Raw genomic sequence first — 18706 nt, 5'->3', positions numbered from 1 at the left:
GTTGGCAACGCTTGTGAAATGTTTTTTCTGGTTTGGGCTAGTTCGTCGACGGACAAAGGAAACGTTCGAACTTTCCTATATCTATTCAATGTTCCATCGATAACTTCTCGTGCCAATATCGTGGTTTCTAACATCGTTGTTCGTAACCTTTGAACCTTATCCGCAGAATATAATTGTTTTAATTGAGTCATGTCTTTGTACAATTTATAGTATCTCTCGTTAAGCTGTTCTCCCATTTTGGACGCCTTGGTATTCATTTTTACCATTGACTCCGATATTTGGTGAATTTTTTCGTCTTCATGAACCCTCATTGCCTGTAGCTCGTTTTCCATATCGTCGCTACCAAATATTAAGTCCGCCAAAAAACCGAAGAACCCTTTGCTTCGTTTAGTTCTCGTTGTCTGCTTGATCTCATCAATCGCATCATCGCATAAACGTTCAACAGATGTTGCAATTTGCTCTAGGAGAGAGTCTTCGATGACAAACTCCATGTCTTTCATCGCTACTGTCACATTATTCCGTATCGAGTTAATTACTTCAATGTCTTCATCGGGCACTACGTTGGTTTGTATATTCGTTTGCCATATGCCTCTATGTAATAAGCACGTTCCTTCGTGGTCGAACATTAGACCGTCTTTGTCAACGGGTTTTATGGATATAGCGTTGATCAACGTGAACGACATTACGAACAACATCATTATTTTCAATATACGTGAGATGTTGAACCAAGATTTAGAAATGCCTTTTGTTGTAGTCTTATTTCTACGTCTTTTTTTTCGCGTTGATTTTTTTGATTTATCTTCGGTCGAGGTTATCAGCATTACGTTGTTAGAACTCGCGGTGGTATACTTGTTGACCGGTTCTAAGGGCAAGGGGTTGTCGTTGACTCTTATTGGTTGTCTGATGCTAAATTCATCGATCGAGAAGTGCGCAGCCATCATATCTCGTAGTTCTTTATCGTGTTGCAATAGTTCATGATCGTTTTGATAAATTGATCTGACATTACCGAAAATAAACCATCCAAGCTTACTTCGGACTGCTATTGGGTCATTGTCACTTCCCCTTCTTGTTTCCATGGCGGTAAGCAAATGGCTTTGATTCAGCCCTATGAGAATTGTTGGCCTTGCAAGCTCGTAGCTTTCGATCGGAAGGTTTTCCAAATGCGGATATTTTGTAGCCATTGCTTTGTAGTTCATTGTCTGAGTCGGAAGTTGTAAGTTTTTAATGGTTCTTACACCGTCAAGTCGGTACGACCTTCTGGACGACCCCTGAATGCGAACTTGTACTTTTCTACTGTTCAGCTCGTTTCGAGACACGTCCTGTGTCCATTTTAATTGTAGTGGTTCTTCTCTGCCGTATAGGTCCAAGGAGTTTGCCATTTCCTCATCTAGCAATGTCAGGGAAGACCCTGTGTCTAGGAAGGCATATGTATCGACTGAATGCCTTCCGTGTTGAAGTGTTACTGGAATCACCTGGTAGTATATCTCGTTTGCTGAGGACTTGTGAATATTGCAGTTGGCTTCAAGCGGAACTGTAGCGGACGTATTACGAGGTGTTGGTTCCATGTCTGGATTCGAGTGTAACATTCTGTGGTGGTGCTTGTTACATCCACTCAAGCCGCACCTCCTAGATCGTCTGCAATCTTTAACCATATGTCCGGTGCCTAGACATCCGAAACATATTTTACATTGTACTGCCAATCGACATCTTTTTTGGATGTTGGAGTTCTTAAATTCCGTGCAATCGAAGATTTTATGGTTATTCGAGCAAACCGGACATTTCATGCGTGGCATCTCTTGATGGACATGTATCTGGCTTCTAACTGTAGAAGGTAGAGGAGAAGCCATATTCCTCATTATTTTGGCGTGAGGTTTCAGCCAGTTACTCATTTCTTCTAAAGATGGGGCATCACCAGTCGTCGTTCTATGGCGTGTCCATTCTATTTGCAGGTTATAAGGTAGTCTCTTAACTAGGTCTTCTATTAACCTCGCATCTAGTAGGTAACCTCTTTGATTTATGATCGTCATGTTTGCCACCATATTTTCTAAAGCATCTGACATTTCGATTATTATTGATCTACTTTCTCTTTTAAGCTTCTGTAGATCGTGCAGTAGTTCCTCATATATGAATTTAGGGTTTCCGAAATTTTCCTCTAGTCTCTCTATTATACTCGGAACATTTTCCGAGTTTATAAATAGTTGCTGCACGCTTCTAGCTGCGCGTCCTTCAAGGGCAGCTTCAAGTCTGGAGAGATTTTCATGATTGGAAAACGCACATTCTCTCGTGCTGACTTCGTAGATCCTTTTGAATTTAGCCCAATCTTTGGGCGACCCGCTGAATTTTGGCAAGGGAGTCAAAGCTTGCCTCTTCATTAGAATCGTAAAATCTCCATGCTGTGGAGCTGGCATCATTGCACTCTGCTCCCAGCCAATTGATGGACCGGATCTCATTGGTAGTGGTGTTTGAATCGTTGCTCGGTCACGTTGTTGCCCGGAGATATTGATTAGGGGTTCAGTTGACTGCGCTTGCGCCGGAGAGCATGGTAATTCTGTTTGTCGCTGTGTTGCTATTGTCGTTGCGCCCACGACTAAAGCGTTGAGTGATGCCTGCATTGTTACTATTTCCTTTTTTAATGTGGTTATGTTGTTGCGTTCGCTAACATGCATCTCAGCTAGTTGTGTAACTAGATTCGTCAGCTCCTCTATCTGTTTTTGTTCCCTCGAATTAGTTGAGGGATGAGACGCTGCAGGTGCCTGTGCCTTTCCCTCACTTTCGTTTGTTTTGGTAGGGGAACAAAGCGAGCATACTAAATAGGTTTCCTCTTCAGTGGGTGTATGTCCTACACAGGAATGATGATAATTCCTTTTGCACTGTCTGCATTGGACCAGATTGTCTAGTTCAATTTTCTTGCCACATGCATCACAGCACGGGCGTGATGATCTCGTAAAGCTTGATATCATTATTCCTGAGTGAGGAGCCTGGTTGCCGTCACTCGATGTTTAAACTGTGTTATAATGCGCAAGTGGCGAGGCGCCTGGTTGCCTTCGCCTTGTCTTAAACCAAGCGTGGCGCCTAGTTGCCTACGCTGATTTCAAACGTTGCACAATATTCGTCTTCCGGCCCTCGTGACCGGATTACAGTTGATGTTGACGAGGCGCCTGGTTGCCTTCGTCCAACTATGCCTGACTGGCGATCGGTCTGTTTATAAAGCTGGACTTGTTTCAACAAGATGCCGATTTCTACGGCCTAATTTGTCCGTCTTTCAGGACCTAATTTCTGTTTCTTGAAATGCGCAATTTGCCTCTTGGCTAAATGGTGATGTCCACAGACAACCTCACCTTGTTCGTCTTTACAAGACCGAACCTCTCCGTTCAACGACGGGCGCAAATCAATTTAACAGGATTCTCAACTCAACCGAGCGTGTTGTGAGTTCGTACAGTGTCTTTAGGAAAAGACTCCTCTCTGGAGCCACCAAATGTGGCTGCAGGGTATCGTGCTGATTACGCTGGAGGAAAGATCCTCTCTGGAGCCACCAAATGTGGCTGCAGGGTATCGTGCTGATTACGCTGGAGGAAAGATCCTCTCTGGAGCCACCAAATGTGGCTGCAGTTCGAGATCGTGCTGATGACACGAAGGGAAAGCCCTTTACTGGACGCTATGTGGTAGGCCAGATCACGTAGAGCGCATAACGAGTATGCGCCTACTGGTGCGATCCGGTAGTACCGCGTCACTTGGGAGTTTGGCCGGGCGGAGCCAAGGGAAGGAAAAGGGAGAGGAAGGGTGGTTGGAATTTCGGATCTTTGGAGGAGGGGTGTTCAATACTTACCAGCGCTTGTTGCGCTGGGATCTGCCGGCGATGATGTCCAGGGTGCTCCCGATGGTGTCCAGGATGCTCGGGCGATGTCCAGGGTTGTGATACGTTTATGACAAAAAAGAGGGGTTCGGTACTTCGCCACGACGCTCCTACGTCCGTGGTATGGTTGAGAGTGTCCAGTTGAGAGTGCGTTTATTCTGTTCAAGTTTTCTCTTATATACAGACATTGCCTTCTTATCTACCCCAGAAGGGCGTAGCATAAGAGAGAGAAAATTACAATTATTTATTCTAAGCCAGACGGGCGAACGAGGGATGATTATTAACACGCTCGCAGGCGTGTTATCTTTTCCTCTCCGTTTTATTACTTATTGTCCTAGCTCGGAGATAGGCTCCGTTTATAGCACCCATAGTGCTCTCTTTTTGGGATTTCTCCCGTCCTTCGGTATTTACGATCGGAGATAGGCTCTGATCGTAAACACATTACGTCGTTTTGCTTATTTTTGTTTTGTTCTCCTTCCCGGCGGGTTATCGCTGGCCGGAGGAGTTTTATGATATTTAGGTTTTCAGCTAGCAATAATCGCACTTCGGAAAAACCTCATTAGTTACGATAAAGCCACTGCGCAAGCTATTCTGTGTATTTAGGATAGAGCGCGATCTAAGCATCCGCTCTATCGTTCTCGCCATGAATCACGCTCTAAAGGCATGATCCGTGCGGCGACATATGTTTAATAAAATAGGAAACCGATTACTCGCGGTCGACTCGAGTTTAGAAGGGTGACACATTTTCATTAGGAAAAGGATGGGATGTAAGAAGATTGTAACAATGTTCACACTCACACTCACATTCACATTCTCATTCACACTCACACTTCACGCTTGTTTATCTCATGAAAAATAACATTTAATTAATTGTGATAAATGCGTAGAAAGGGTTTGCATCATGATTTCCGGTAACTTACTTATTTATTTTATATTTATTTATTTATTTACTTATTTATATATCAAATTTGAACAAAATTTATTTCATGTCCGATAGAGCTACTTTTCGAGTCTTTGACATTTTAAGAATAACTATGATATAGATGTTGAATGGCGTGTTTTTTGCAACATTACATGGCAAAGAACCCTGCGATGCCTTAGGAGAAACAATAAAAAGCATAGCTACAAGGGCTAGTATAGCTAAAGAACGTGAACACCCCATCAAAAATGCGAAGAAACTGTTGGGCTCAAAAGCGAAAGAAGGAGCAACTAATCCAAATTTTCTTTTCCTATGCCACTCCAACAGAGTATGAAAATACTAAACAACAGCTTAATGAACAATAGTCGGAAGCTTTTACTATTCAAGGAACACAAAAATATCATTCATTTATTCCAGTTTCTGATAGAAGTTAGGCAATTTTCGAACTGCAATGATAGTAAAAAAAATTCAACAATGAGAAATCAGTAATAAAATGCGACTCTCTATCATTGTATAAAAACTTCAAATAAAATATTTCTAGAAAAATAATTTACACTTTTTTTATTGCAAATCATGCGTACTTTCATAAAATCGGGTCAACAAACATTTACAAGAATCATTTCAACAGTTTTCAAAAATCCAACTTCTGTTTGAAAAATTATAACTTTTTTGTGCATTATTTTTTTTATCTTGGTACACTGTGCAATAAACTTCATTAGTTGTCCGCTACAACAAATAAAAAAACAAAAAATCAAAAACACCTTTTTGAGAAAATTGAGTGTTATTGTTGAGTTAAAACAAAAATAAAATAGTTTTCAAACAACGCATACTTTTTCTATATAGCCCCAATAATAACCTAAAACATTGCGAAAGACACCAAATCAATCGGACCAACCGTTTCTCAATTATATTTTTTAAAATTTCCAAGCAATGTTTGTTTAGACTCTTCTCAAAAGTAAGATTAGAGTCAAAATGGAAAATCGAAGATACAAATTGTCCATTTTGTTCATATATAATGCGTCTGCATAATTTGAGCCAAATATCACCCTGCGATGTCGAAATCGACCTTCGGATTCAAATGGAATCACTCTAAACAAACAATAGAACAAAGCTGCTCTGAGACTGTCATCTATTCATGTCATTGTGCCGCTGGCTATACAAGTAGAAGCATTCCTTCAACGCTGGTGTGTTCATTCGTTATTTGTTCTCTGTTCGGTTTCATTTTATTGTTTTATTCGTTTCGGATCACTAAATTCACAATGCTCCGACTGTACGACGGACAAAAAATTCCGGTCATTGGCATGGGAACACTAAATATCATCGGCAAGGCCAAGATCCCCCATTTTAAGGAGGCTATCGACATCGGTTATCGCATGTTCGACACGGCTCATATCTACCACAATGAGACGAACCTGGGCACAGCCATTCGGGAGTCGATTGCCGAAGGCAAGGTATCGCGGGAAGATTTGTACATTGTTTCAAAACTTGGACCCCAATTTCACCAGCCGGATCTGGTGGAGAAAGGATGCCGTATCTCGCTGGAACGGTTGGGTTTGGATTATATCGATTTGTATCTGCTGAATTCACCCGTGGCTTTCGTACACCAGAGCGATCAGTACACCTTCCCTCCGACCCCACAGCAAAACCGGCCAGAGTTTGATGATGAGCTAACGCCGACGAGAACGTGGCGGGCCTTGGAGATGTGCAAACGGAAAGGACTAGCTCGGGCCCTCGGTGTTAGTAATTTCAACGAGGAGCAATTGTGTGAAATTCTGGATGACTGTGAAGTGAAACCAGCGGTAAACCAAGTCGAGTGCTCCGTCGGCTTCAGACAGGATAAATTGCGAAAATTCTGTACGGATAATGGAATTCTAGTAATGGCCCACAGTCCACTGGGGAATCCACGCAGTTGTCCACCAGAATGCACCCCATTTTTGCGATCACCCGTGTTGACCTCGGTAGCGAGCATATGCAGGAGAACTACCGCTCAAGTTGCTATTCGATATCTGGTAAGTCAGATCAAATGTTCTCATCATTCTCAGTAACATATCAGAGGAAATTTTAAATTTTAGATGGAGAAAGGAACTATTCCAATACCCAAATCTACAAACAGATTCAGAATGGCGGAAAATTTGAACGTATTCGATTTCGATATCGCCGAAATCGACATGAATTCGTTGGATGAAAATATAGAGCAACGTCGAACTGCATCACTTAACTGGATGAGGGGTTCTGTTAATTGTCCGTTCGAATTGAATTGTTGAGCATTGATCAAATAGTACTGATAGAAAATTAAAATCAATTCATTTTTTTTTCGTTTGTTTCGTACCATATGTATTACCGCATCGAAATTATATTTGTCGCAAAAATACAACAAACTAGTTGTTTCAAAAAATGATTAAAAAAAACTTGAGCGGTTAAAAACTGCATCAATATTGAGAAAAACAATCTTAAACATCTCTTACCGAATATGACTTGAAGCTATTTTCTAGAGACGAAAAGATGATAACCAATTACTCGCGAATGGTTTTCGACTATTAAAATATTAATTTCGTTTGAGGAATGGGAAGAACAATGGCGATTGCGACCAGGGCTTGTCCCTTTCGAAACTAAGGAATGAAAAGTATTTTTTAACTCGTACCTTTCACTTCAGCCAGAGTTATTTTCAATGGATTTACTTTAGTCTAAGAAGGGGAATCGGCATGTTCTTATCGCTCATTTCCTTTCAGTTTGGGTAGCAGAAATTTTTCTCGTCGATTTAAACCGTTTGAATGGGCTATATGGTCGGTGTTAAGTCAGACCGGACCATGTGACATTTTTATGATTTCGAGAAAACCGAACTTGAAGTTGAAGTTCTGCAATTTCCAAAGCATTTAATTTTTTCGTTCAATATTGTTCTCAGAAATGTTAGCTACTTTCTGGCAATACTTTGACGTATGATAATTGTAGAAAACATCAAGTATTATACCAAAAAGGCACTTATTTGGCTGCCTATACCTACATGGTCTTCTCTAACCGAACTAAATGAAGCATTTTTTAAGATTTAGTTCACTATGACTGAACAATTTCGAAATATTTCTCAATCAATTAACAGTTGTGAGTCAAAATGTGCCATTCTGTTATACAAATTAGAAAGAGAAGGCGTGTGAGGTTGCATAAACTTTTGGTTGCGTTCAGCATAATAGCTCTGCCATCTAGTACAGACATGAATATGATTTCATTTTCAATGATTTTAGACATTATTCGTCAATAAAATCTTCAAATTCGAATTCATTGTCATCGCTACAGTCTAAATCGCACTATGAAATAGCATCTTTTTGCGATCATTCACACTTTTCACTAATTCGGAGTGGGCATGTTTTTTTTTAATATACACATAATGTGCGCATTTTACACTAACAGGTTCAAGCATATTTCAACAAGGTGCCTGTTAGTTTCAAGAAAAAGTTTTGTTGGCTCTAATTCGGCGCTTGAAAATTGTTTAAAATCAAAAAACAAATTGATTGATACATGGTCTACTCTGTCTGCATACTATGAGGGGTTTTCGTTGATCAATCATAACAATTTCGATCAATTATTCCTGCTGTATACATGGTCCACTCTGTCTGCATACTATGAGGGGTTTTCGTTGATCAATCATAACAATTTCGATCAATTATTCCTGCTGTATGCGTGATTTTCCAAATCTGATCAATGTGGTATGTACCTTACATAATGCTTAACCAAATGTAATCAATAACTCGAAATTTTCTATTTTGCGACTTCGTCCCCTCTGACTTAACACCGACCATATTCATTATCAAGACGCTCGCAGCTATTTAATTGAAAGTTTCATTCGTTTCATTTCACCGAAATGGATTGTCTCCTGCGGTCTTCAAAAAAAAACATAGGAAAGCATTGAAATTCGTTGATCGCTGTCGCCGCTGTACCGATGCTGCCATTTCTGCCACATCTGTCGCTCCTGCCGCTGCTACCATTACATGCTACAATGATGGCCTTGGCATATGAGCTCTGATTCGCGGTTGGAAAATGAATGGTGGCAACTGCCAAATTTATTTGATTCGACTGGCGGTAGAATCACAAGGGGAGTGGCTTACAATGCTATTTTTGCTTATATTCCGCTGTTACTCTGGTTGCTTCTTTTGGAACCATTTGAGGAGCACAAATTGGACCAATCAAAGCACATAGCGCGTTTGGATAATGTTTGAGATTTCACAATTACATATTCAATTGTATATCTCTACAAAAAATCTATATAAAAAAAAGTCGTTGTTGAAGTCGTATCAATACAACAAAATAAATCATAAAAAGGTTTTTCTCATAACTAATTCTATGATGTTTATACATGGCTTGGTGAACTTTGCCTTCAAATTTCCCGTCAATTTCATTCTTATCGCCGATACATAGTTCTTCGCTTTCAAAATAGAGTCCATCATCGTGAGAATTTTCCTGAATTATGATTCGTTGGCATTGTAAAGCAAGAATATTAACTCAACACACGCTGATGAATGTGGAACTATCAAAAAGTATCCCGCAAACGACCTTAGCCGATACGGAGAGTTGAGGTGACCTTTCATATGGTTAAACATTTTTATAAATCAAGGTACCTTCATGACTCAACCAAAAAAATAAGTTTATTAGTAAGAAGGCAGACAGAGATAAGTGGCAACGCTGGATAGATGCGAAGAATTTTTTTTTCCAAAACCATGGAATCCCAGATCATCTACAATCCAATGCTATTCCGTCGATATTTTCGGAAAAAAATATGGGAAAATTAGATCTGCTAAAATGTTCTTTACTGACGGTTCATTCATAAACGGGTCCACCATTATTTTATTTTTTTCAGACAGTCTCAGCTCAATAGAGGCAATCCGCTCAATAAAAGTTGATAAACGCTCATCTTATTTCCTAACAAGAATAAGACAACTATTGAGTGTTTTGGTCGAAAAATTATTCAAGATTACCTTAGCATGGGTTCCCTCTCATTGCTCGATTCCGGGGAATGAGAAAGCGGACTCGCTAGCTAAGGTGGGCGCTTCAGAAGGCACACTTTTTGAAAGGCAAATTGCTTATACCGATTTTTTTCGCATTCCTAACGGGTGTTGAATAAAAAATGAGAATTTTTTCAATACTTTTCAGTAACTCAAATAAAGAGCGTAAAATTTTCTTTCTCCAAGAAAATTGCTCTTTGGGCTCCCTAGAAACAGTAGGCGTGTTTGGTTTTGCTAGTTTGAATTTAGTCAAAGCAAAGATGGCGTCGAAACAGCACGTGCTCCGCGAACGCATTGTACGGTTCTACGAAACGCATTTCTAGCAAGGAAAAAAGTTCACGGTGGCACATTTTAAGGAAGAAAATGTACCTGTCAGTACGGTATATCGTATCCTGGGTTCCCTGAACGTAGAGCGGAAGGTCGGAAGTGGTCGTCCGGTGACGATAATGACGAAGCAGAGGAAGACATCGTTAAAGAAGCTGTTTGACAACAAGGACGCAACCAGCCTGCGTGACGCCGGTCGGAAATATGGCTGCTCCCACGTATTGATCCATCGGACCCTCAAGATGGAAGGAATCGTCTGCAGGAAGAAGATGAGGTCACCGGAGTACAAGGAGGAGCAGATTGAGACGGTTGTCGGTGGATGACCAAAAAATACCGCGGGACGTCTTTCGTTCTGGACGACAAAAGCTATTTTCCGCTGTCCAAAACGCATATTCCCGGAAATGATAATTACTACTCCAGCGACAAGTCATCCACACCTGAAGTGAAATACAAGTTCAAGCACAAGTTTGAAAAAAAGGTTATGTTGTACATCGCCATTTCCGACCGGGGCATTTCAAAGCCTTGGTTTAAGCCGAGCGGTCTGGCAATCAACCAACAAATCTATCGAGAAGAGTGCCTCGATAAAATCCTGCTGCCGTTCCTGAACGAGCATCACGCGGATGGGAAGTACGTCTTCTGGCCGTCTTCTTTTTTTGAAGATCATGACGAAAAAGAAGAAGAATCTCTGAAAAAGCTGTTCAAAACCAAGAACCCATTCCTACATCCACAGAACTCTCAAGCAGAAGGGCATCATCTGTCGCAAGAAGACTAGGTCCCCAGAGTACACGGGCGTGCAGCTAGCGACCGTGAAATCTCAGTGCCGGTGGATGACGAAGAATTTTCGCAGGACATCGTTCGTGCTGGACGACCAAAGTTATTTTCCGCTGTCAAAGTTCCACATTCCCGACAATACATGATTTGACAAGCAATCTGCTCATGTGACAAACGAAGTGCGTCGTTCGTGAGTATAAGAACTGTAAACAGGCCAATCTAACTCAAGGAGTGTTTACAGAAACGTTTTGAAGCAACATGAGGGCCCTACGATCTTCTGGCCGGATCTAGTACCGTGCCACTATTCAAAGGATGTCCTGGAGTGGTACGAAGCCAACGGGGTATATTTCGTATCCAAGGACATGAAGCGAACCCTCCCCCCCTTCGAAAAATACTGGGCTATTACGGAGCAGGCACTTTTTTTCGTTTTTTCGGTGATGCAAATTGATATTGTACACCCTTTAATACAGCCATTCCATGCTGAACCAATATAGTGGTTCTCAGATTTTCGTGACAATCGGTAGTTTCGTTCCTTATCGCAAAATGTTAGAACCGTATTTTTTTAGTTTTTCATTAGGGTGCCCATTTCTATTTTAGGGTGGCCCGAAAAATCATTTTTTTCCGTTTTTCCAAAAATGATTTTTTAATTTTAAAATCAATAATTTTTGAACAACTAGACCGATTCAGATGATCGACGTATCAAATTGAAACCAATTAGCTAGTCTTCTTTGAAAAAATATCATACTTGCGCAGAAATTGGATTTTGTTCTCGTGGTTATTGATTGTATTTGTTTTTAATAGTTCACATGGTCCTCGGGACCAAGGGCGCCATATTTTTTATAGTTTATCATTAAAGCTGAGGATTTTTTACATAACATATCCAAAAATCAGAGATGTATTCTTTTTCGTTTATGAGTAATTTTTATGTTTATGAGTAATGTCCGATGATCTGAAAAATCATTTTTCCCCTTTTTCCCAAAAACGACTTTTTCAAAAAATTCATAACATGTGATCTACTGGACCGATTCAGATAATCAACATATTAAATCGAATGAGGTACTCTTCTTTGAAAAAATATAACACTTGAGATTAAATTGAATCATAGTCGCATTGATCTAGTCGAGTCGCATAGGAATAATGAACGAAGATTGAAATGAATATGAAGAAATCTGAAGGAAATTGTTGAAGTTATGAAAAAAAAAGCTCTATCGTCATGTATTTTAAATTGCATGAAGTGTCGAGATTTATTGTTGTCTCGAAAAAAAAATAGTCGAAAATTGACTTTTCAGAAACGACCGAGTGCTATGCAATTTTAAGACATTTGGCATCAATTTTTTTTTAAATCCCGATTTCATTCACTCCTCCTTGTGTGATTTTTTTGGTTTCCAAAATAACTCAAGGGGGTCTCCGTAGCCACATTGGTTGCGCGTTCGCTTAGTAAGCGATCGATCGTGAGTTCAAAACTCAGGGCCCTCATTGACCATCTTTGTGTTGTTACAGAATAGCTACGTCCACGCAACAATCATCAGCGATGGAGATCGATCCACGGTCGAAATAAGATCGATTTATCCATACAACTGCTCTGCTCTGCAAGACACATCGGGCTGCTGTTCTATAAATAACTCAACAATGATCAATCAACTGTCTCCGCTGTCCGGTGGTCCCACTGGATAATAGAAGAACAGAAAGAATACTCTTACGCCTAAATGGCTACTGTGTGAATGTACCATATGTAATGGTATAGAAGGAATACTGGCGAATGGCAACTGTGTAATGTGCTAATTATAGATATATGATAACCATGTGACATGTACACGATTAAAAAATTCGGCTCTGTTACAGCTAAAATGCTAATAAGCCTTAAATAAAACATTGGGATAAAAAAAAATAACTCAAATTTCAAACGACACTTCAAACTGAAGTACTATTGAGCTAATATTTAGCATAGGGTATTTTATCGTTCTAATCAACATTTCACAGGAAGTCCCGTAAGAAAAATCAAGATGGCCACTTGATACCGATACCGATATTGATACCGTATACCATACGTTTCACCTTGTATTCCGAGAAGGATTTTCGAGGATCAAAAAATCAAAACCTTGAGCGCCCCTAAATCATGTCCGATTGAGCTGAAATTTTGCACAGGTCATTTTTTTTGGGCCAATAAACAAAATATACACGGTCGATTTTTTAAATTTGATATGACCATTTTCGCGACCACTCTACCCTGCATGCAAAAATCTCTGCTTCGACCGGTTGTTCTCTATGGACACGAAGCATGGATGATAACGTTTGCATTTTAAAAATTGGGCTTTCTTCGAATGGCGATAAAAAAAAACTAAGACAGATAATTGAGTTTGATAAATTTCCCATGGCAGGTTATTACATTAGTTTACTTGCAAAATAAATTTTACGCCCTTGCGAGCGACATTCTGGCAGTTAACCGGAACATTCGCCATGGCGGACGAAAACATGCGTGTATGCATGTTTTTGAGATCTTTCTTCGTTTTATTATCAATTTCTTGTCAGTTTTCGCGACAAAATTGTTGGAGTAGATCTTACGCTTCAGGTTTGCCCAGAAAATCCCGATGGGACGCATCTGGGGGACGTTGGGCGGGTTCCCCGACTTGGGTACCACATTGATATTCAGCCGTTCCATCTCCTCTAACGATCGCTTCGAGTAGTAGGCCGACACCAGATCCGCGTCTTCCACTTGCTGGATGACGCAACTTCTGGCAGGCACTTTGTACTATAAAATTCCCCGTTCACGGCCAGTCCGGAACTAAAGAAGCGCGACTTTGACATCCCCTTCTCGCTCATTGTCAACCACATCAGCACCTTCTTGGGGAACTTGGTATGATAATAAACTTCAAGAATTTCCTTCGTGGGGGAAGTAAAATACGAAGTGCCCTGTCAGTCGTTGCCATCCAGGGTGAGATAGGTCTCGTCGTCCATCACTACCGCCACGTCGCGATTTGCCGAGAAAATCGGCTTGACCATCTTATTCAGCCGCTGCCGCTGCATCATTGCCTACAGCTCCGAGACCAGTGGACGGAACTTCCGCTTCCCGGCATGTATGTCCATGTTCGCCAGGTACTTTTTCACTGTTTGACCGGTTGAACCGACCTCCCGGCCAAGCGCACGCAGCGATGTAGCCACTTTTCCCTCGATCTTCCTCTTCAGCAACCTTTAGAGCTTCTTGTCGCCCAGCGTCGTCCGCCGTCCGGCACCGGGCTTTTTTCGATGCTCTGATTGTTGTCCAATAGCCCCAAGATGTTGTAGATGCCGGAACGGGCGTATCCGGGGTCTACAAAGTGCCGCATGATGTCCGTTTTCGACGTGGCAGGATACCGTTCTTCACTGTTTTCTTCGCCATCACGGTTAGAGTTCGACTGATAGGGCTGTCAATTTTTTCTCTGCTAACTCATGGGTTACTATGATGGATGCTGCATGGGTAGTCTCGTCAGTGCGTGCGAAGGTAGACCCTTGAAAAATCGACAATTTTTGTCCATTTTTTTAAATGCAAAAGTCACTCGAGGAGGACTCACTTTAAGCGCTTGGTGTTTTCGATCACCGAGTGCTCAGAACAATATTCGATGGTGTACAGAAATCGGTGCGGTCTGTGCGGTTGGAGACCTGCAGCTAAGGGCCGGGTTCATTGTCGAACAATGATCCCTGTTATATAAATTGAATCGATAACAATATTGCTATTTTACTATTATAGATACCGATCAATTCGATAGCATCGACCGAGTGAAAGCTATCGGTGCAACTGTCAGAAGTTTTTGAGTTGTTTGGTTTGCTTGTCGCATACCTTCAGAGAATTATTTTGTTTTGATTTGCGTCCCAAATATTTTCATTTGGGAAATATTTCAGAAACGTCTAAGTATATACAATTGCAACACATGAAATTCGAGCTCGGAAGAGATTATCTCGATTTACAAATTTTGCTCGGTATGATAGTGATAGTGATTGCATCGACTTCTCGATTCGATTTATATAATACAGCCCAATGTTGTGAATAAGATCCTATTTCTTCATGGGATGTAGCATTGTAAATAAATAAAAAAAAGCTGTCCAAAAGAGGACCACAACCTTAGCCCTAGGGAAGAACCATGAAGGACATATTCTACCAAATCTCCACGAGAAAAATTCTAGTATTCCTTATAAGATAACCCTATCATAGAAATCGAGTCGATAAGATTTATGCTCATTAGCTCTATTTTACTATTATACAGGGTGGCGCATAAGTCACGCAATCCATTTGCACAAAAAAAATCGTATATAAAAAAGTCTCACGATACAAAACCTTTATTCTCGAATAAAAAACGATACAAAGTCGAAAACTGAACTGCTTAGGAACCAACACGCTCGATAGTTGCAGCGCGGTCGTTTTTTTCCTTCAGAGAGCGTTACGTGACTTATGTGCCACTCTGTAGATAACGAGCACCGAGTGAAAGCTATAGGTGAAACTGTCAGAATGTTTCGAGTTGTTTGATTTGCTTGTCGCATATCTTCAGAGAATTATTTTGTTTTGGTTTGCGTCCCTGATATTTTCCTTTGGAAAACGTTTCAAAAACGCTTAAATATATACAATTTGCAACACATGAAGTTCGAGTTATAACTAGATTATCTCGATTAACAAAATATAAAATTTTGCTCTTTATTATAGTGATAGGGATTTTATCGACTTCTCGATTCGATTTACATAATAGAGTCCATAACATATCATTCAATTAAGGCAGCTCTCGAAAATGTAATTTTCCAGACAGCACATCTTACCCCTGTGGAACCCAAATTTTGAGAATAGACTGTCTAATTCTATCTATTGTTTTAAGCAAAAAAAAAGGTCAATTACATACAGAATCGCGGTATAAATTATAGTTGGCTATTCGAACTAAATTACAAGCAATTTGAAAACGAACAAAATAACAAAACTGTAATCTCAATAAAAAATATAAATCACACCTACCGGCACTTATCAATCCATCGCTGTTCCCAGGCCTTCATGGCAGCTGTTTTGGCAACGCTAACCACACTGCTGCAGGATCCACACCGGGTGCAGCGGCGCAACGATGCTGGCCTACGACCGAGCTGCAGGTACATCACCGAATCGATCACATTATCGTTTGAGAGTCCTCCCTCCACGATTGGTACCTCTGGACAGAATTTGAGCACTTCATTCTCTACGCCATAATCACACTGGAAATTCGAAAAGAATAACCAACAAAATCAAAGATAATGCAAAGATAATTTACGTTCAAAGCGAACCTACCATCACGGGCAAACTGACATGCGGAAGAAGGGGAGAAGCAATCATCGTTCGCGAGGGTACGAACTGCAACTGTGGAATCAGCACTTGATTGGGAAGAAGACAACACTCGTCGAGCAGCAGGTCATCCGGTTCGTTTGGATTCAGCGAAAGTTTCGTGAGCAACCGGAACAGCGTCAACAGGATGTCCAAATTGTCCGCCGAGCAGGAAAATATGGGAAGACATTGTGGGTTCAGTAAGCCCCAAATGCGAATCATTACGAGTAGCTCGCGGATGCTATTCAATGCGACGATATCTTTGCTGATATCATATCCTTGGGATTTATTGGACATGAACGAACGATTTTCTGGAAGTTTGGCAAGGATATTCAGCGCAAGATCAGCAACCCACTGAATCAGCTGCTGCAAACTTTGCAAAGTGGAACGCTCCATCGTAAAATCTTTTGCTTCCAAATTGAGCAGCACTTTGTCGACGTCCGGGACCGATTCGGAAAGAACCACTGAAAATAAAAATTGATATATTTTACTCATGTTGAAAATATTCAATGTACTTACTGGCCAGATTCTCTGCCGGGCCCTTATCATGCGAAGTTAGATCTGACGGACGCAACAAGCTCTTGAACGCGATAAGAATCGAATGGAGAATCAACAGGTTCGACAAATCGTGAGCCTTCTGTTGTCCAGGTATCGACAGTCTGTACAGAGCGATTTTCATTGTAAGAAAATTCACATAGTAATACTGCTGCACATTCGAAGGCTGCCGATGAAAGTTCTCGGTCAAGCGTTCCAGAATGTTATCCAATATTTGAATTTTAAGAGTCAGAAGAATATCCAGACTATCGAATCCAGTGACCAAACAATATTCTAACAAATTGACGGTTTGGACAATCAAAGCAGGAGTCCCCAGTTGATCCTGGCAAATGAAATTGCATCGATACACATACAATTGACCGAAAGTATCCAATGCGATGAAAAGATGTCCCAAATAGGATATATTAATAGCTCCGATTTTGACGCCCAGTTTTATTTGCTTGTTAGAGTGGTCGTTCGGGTCACGGATCGAAATGATGTTCGTACAAGTCAATCGCTTGAAAGTATCTCTCTGCAGGCAGTGAATACTGTTATCGCTCATGGCCAAATAGATGAAAGAGCTGCTAAGAAAGTTCAACCGGGTCGTGCAAATCTTCACCACTTTTGTGTTATACCGGTATTGATTCTTGCTGACCCAAAGAATCGTCTTGAAGGCCTCATTTTTGCTGCTTTGAAACAGCTTGTGTATTGGGAGAGATTCCTCGGTCAGCTCCCACTGTTCTATTAAACACCCTCCACCGGAATGGTTCGAAGCCACAATCAAAGAATCGGCATCCTCGTTGAAAACCCATTTCACCCGAGCCACCCGTAGGTCCTTCAGATCTTTCCCTAACCCCTCCGCTACGAAAAAGCTGGGAAGGACGGAACTGCTTATTTCGAGTGTTTCGCCAACTTTTTTCACCACAACTCGGAAACATTGAATCATGCTAGAGTTCGCCGATTTCGTATCCTCATTGCCCACGGCAACCATAAAGTGGCCATCTAAAATGAAACCAAATGATTAAAGCCGAAGCATTGTTGCGCTGCTTGATTGATACTCACTTTTCGTGCAGCAAATGTCCGCGGTGGTGTAGAAATTCCTCGTCACTGCGAGACTTTCCGTGACCGGTGTCAGCGTGACTGGTTCTTGAACTTTCTGAATGTTTACGTTGGACTCCGACGGAATGATGAAAGCTCCCAGCATACCGGTGGCCGACACTATCAATACCCCGTTCACCGGAACGCCACCGAACTGTCTCACGCTGCCAGTGAACTTGACTTTTGAAAACTTCTCCAAATACAAATATTGATCTTTTTTATCCGATTGGAGGTTCATTTTTCGCCCATTGTGAAAGAACACTGCCGCAATTATATTTTCGCCAGGAAATTTCGTCCTGTAGAGCACCTTCCACTCCGACAGCAGGTTGTCTTTTTGCACAAATATCTTGATGTTACCGTTGCGGTCTCCGACCAGCAAATATCGTCCCGTCACATCCCAGTCCAGAATTGAGATGGGGTACTTGTTGGAGGTAACTTTATAGGGAAACCACGGAGTATTCAAATCTGCCACATATATGTGGAAGCCCCAGCCTTGGATAGGCGATAGTTCCGTCAGCTCATTCGTCGTTGTGAAAGCAAGAACGTTGCATGAGGATGTTATGCTGAACTGTTCGAAGTTTTGTCTAAATAAAACAGAAGATATATTTTGTGAATCTAGAACTACATAATTCAAAATCACGTACTGTGTTTCCGCTAAACTAAAGCTGTTTGCATTCCATTTACGGTGGGTTGTATAGAGAAGATCCATTGTTTAGAGCTAAACTTTAGGACTAAGCACCGCTGGTATATCAAACTAATTCCTTTGACTCCTCTAATAACTAAATTGTCGCTGCACTCCAAATTGAAAAACCGACTGTCAATTTCCCAGGCGATGCGGAACCCAAAAAAGAAGAAGTGGAACAACGGGAGAATTTGTGTTGTTAAACAAATCATGGGCGTACGTTTGA

General features: G+C 41.1%; 2 protein-coding genes and 1 pseudogene across 2 annotated transcripts in view; 1 reads left to right on the top strand and 2 right to left on the bottom strand.

Moving 5' to 3' along the window:
• Positions 1 to 18706, bottom strand: part of LOC129775057 (mediator of RNA polymerase II transcription subunit 16) — a 26357-nt gene extending 7651 nt beyond the window's left edge. Inside the window, exons 1-5 of the mRNA XM_055779258.1 lie at positions 18443 to 18706; positions 17763 to 18382; positions 16686 to 17702; positions 16134 to 16630; positions 15831 to 16060 (exon numbers count right to left, since the gene is read on the bottom strand). Of these exons, the coding sequence (XP_055635233.1) occupies positions 15831 to 16060; positions 16134 to 16630; positions 16686 to 17702; positions 17763 to 18382; positions 18443 to 18507 (2429 nt within the window). The 5' untranslated portion in view covers positions 18508 to 18706. The remainder of the gene's footprint in view (positions 1 to 15830; positions 16061 to 16133; positions 16631 to 16685; positions 17703 to 17762; positions 18383 to 18442) is intronic.
• LOC129780787 (U4 spliceosomal RNA) lies at positions 4314 to 4442 on the bottom strand (annotated as a pseudogene).
• Positions 5901 to 7084, top strand: LOC129775058 (aldo-keto reductase family 1 member D1-like). The gene is made up of 2 exons (XM_055779259.1): positions 5901 to 6781; positions 6845 to 7084. Exons 1-2 carry the CDS (start codon positions 6032 to 6034, stop codon positions 7034 to 7036), a joined length of 942 nt encoding a protein of 313 aa, XP_055635234.1. The 5' UTR covers positions 5901 to 6031; the 3' UTR covers positions 7037 to 7084.

This window comes from Toxorhynchites rutilus, chromosome 3 (assembly GCF_029784135.1).
Source record: "Toxorhynchites rutilus septentrionalis strain SRP chromosome 3, ASM2978413v1, whole genome shotgun sequence".
Lineage (NCBI taxonomy): Eukaryota > Metazoa > Arthropoda > Insecta > Diptera > Culicidae > Toxorhynchites > Toxorhynchites rutilus.
This window is presented reverse-complemented; position numbering and strand designations above follow the sequence as displayed.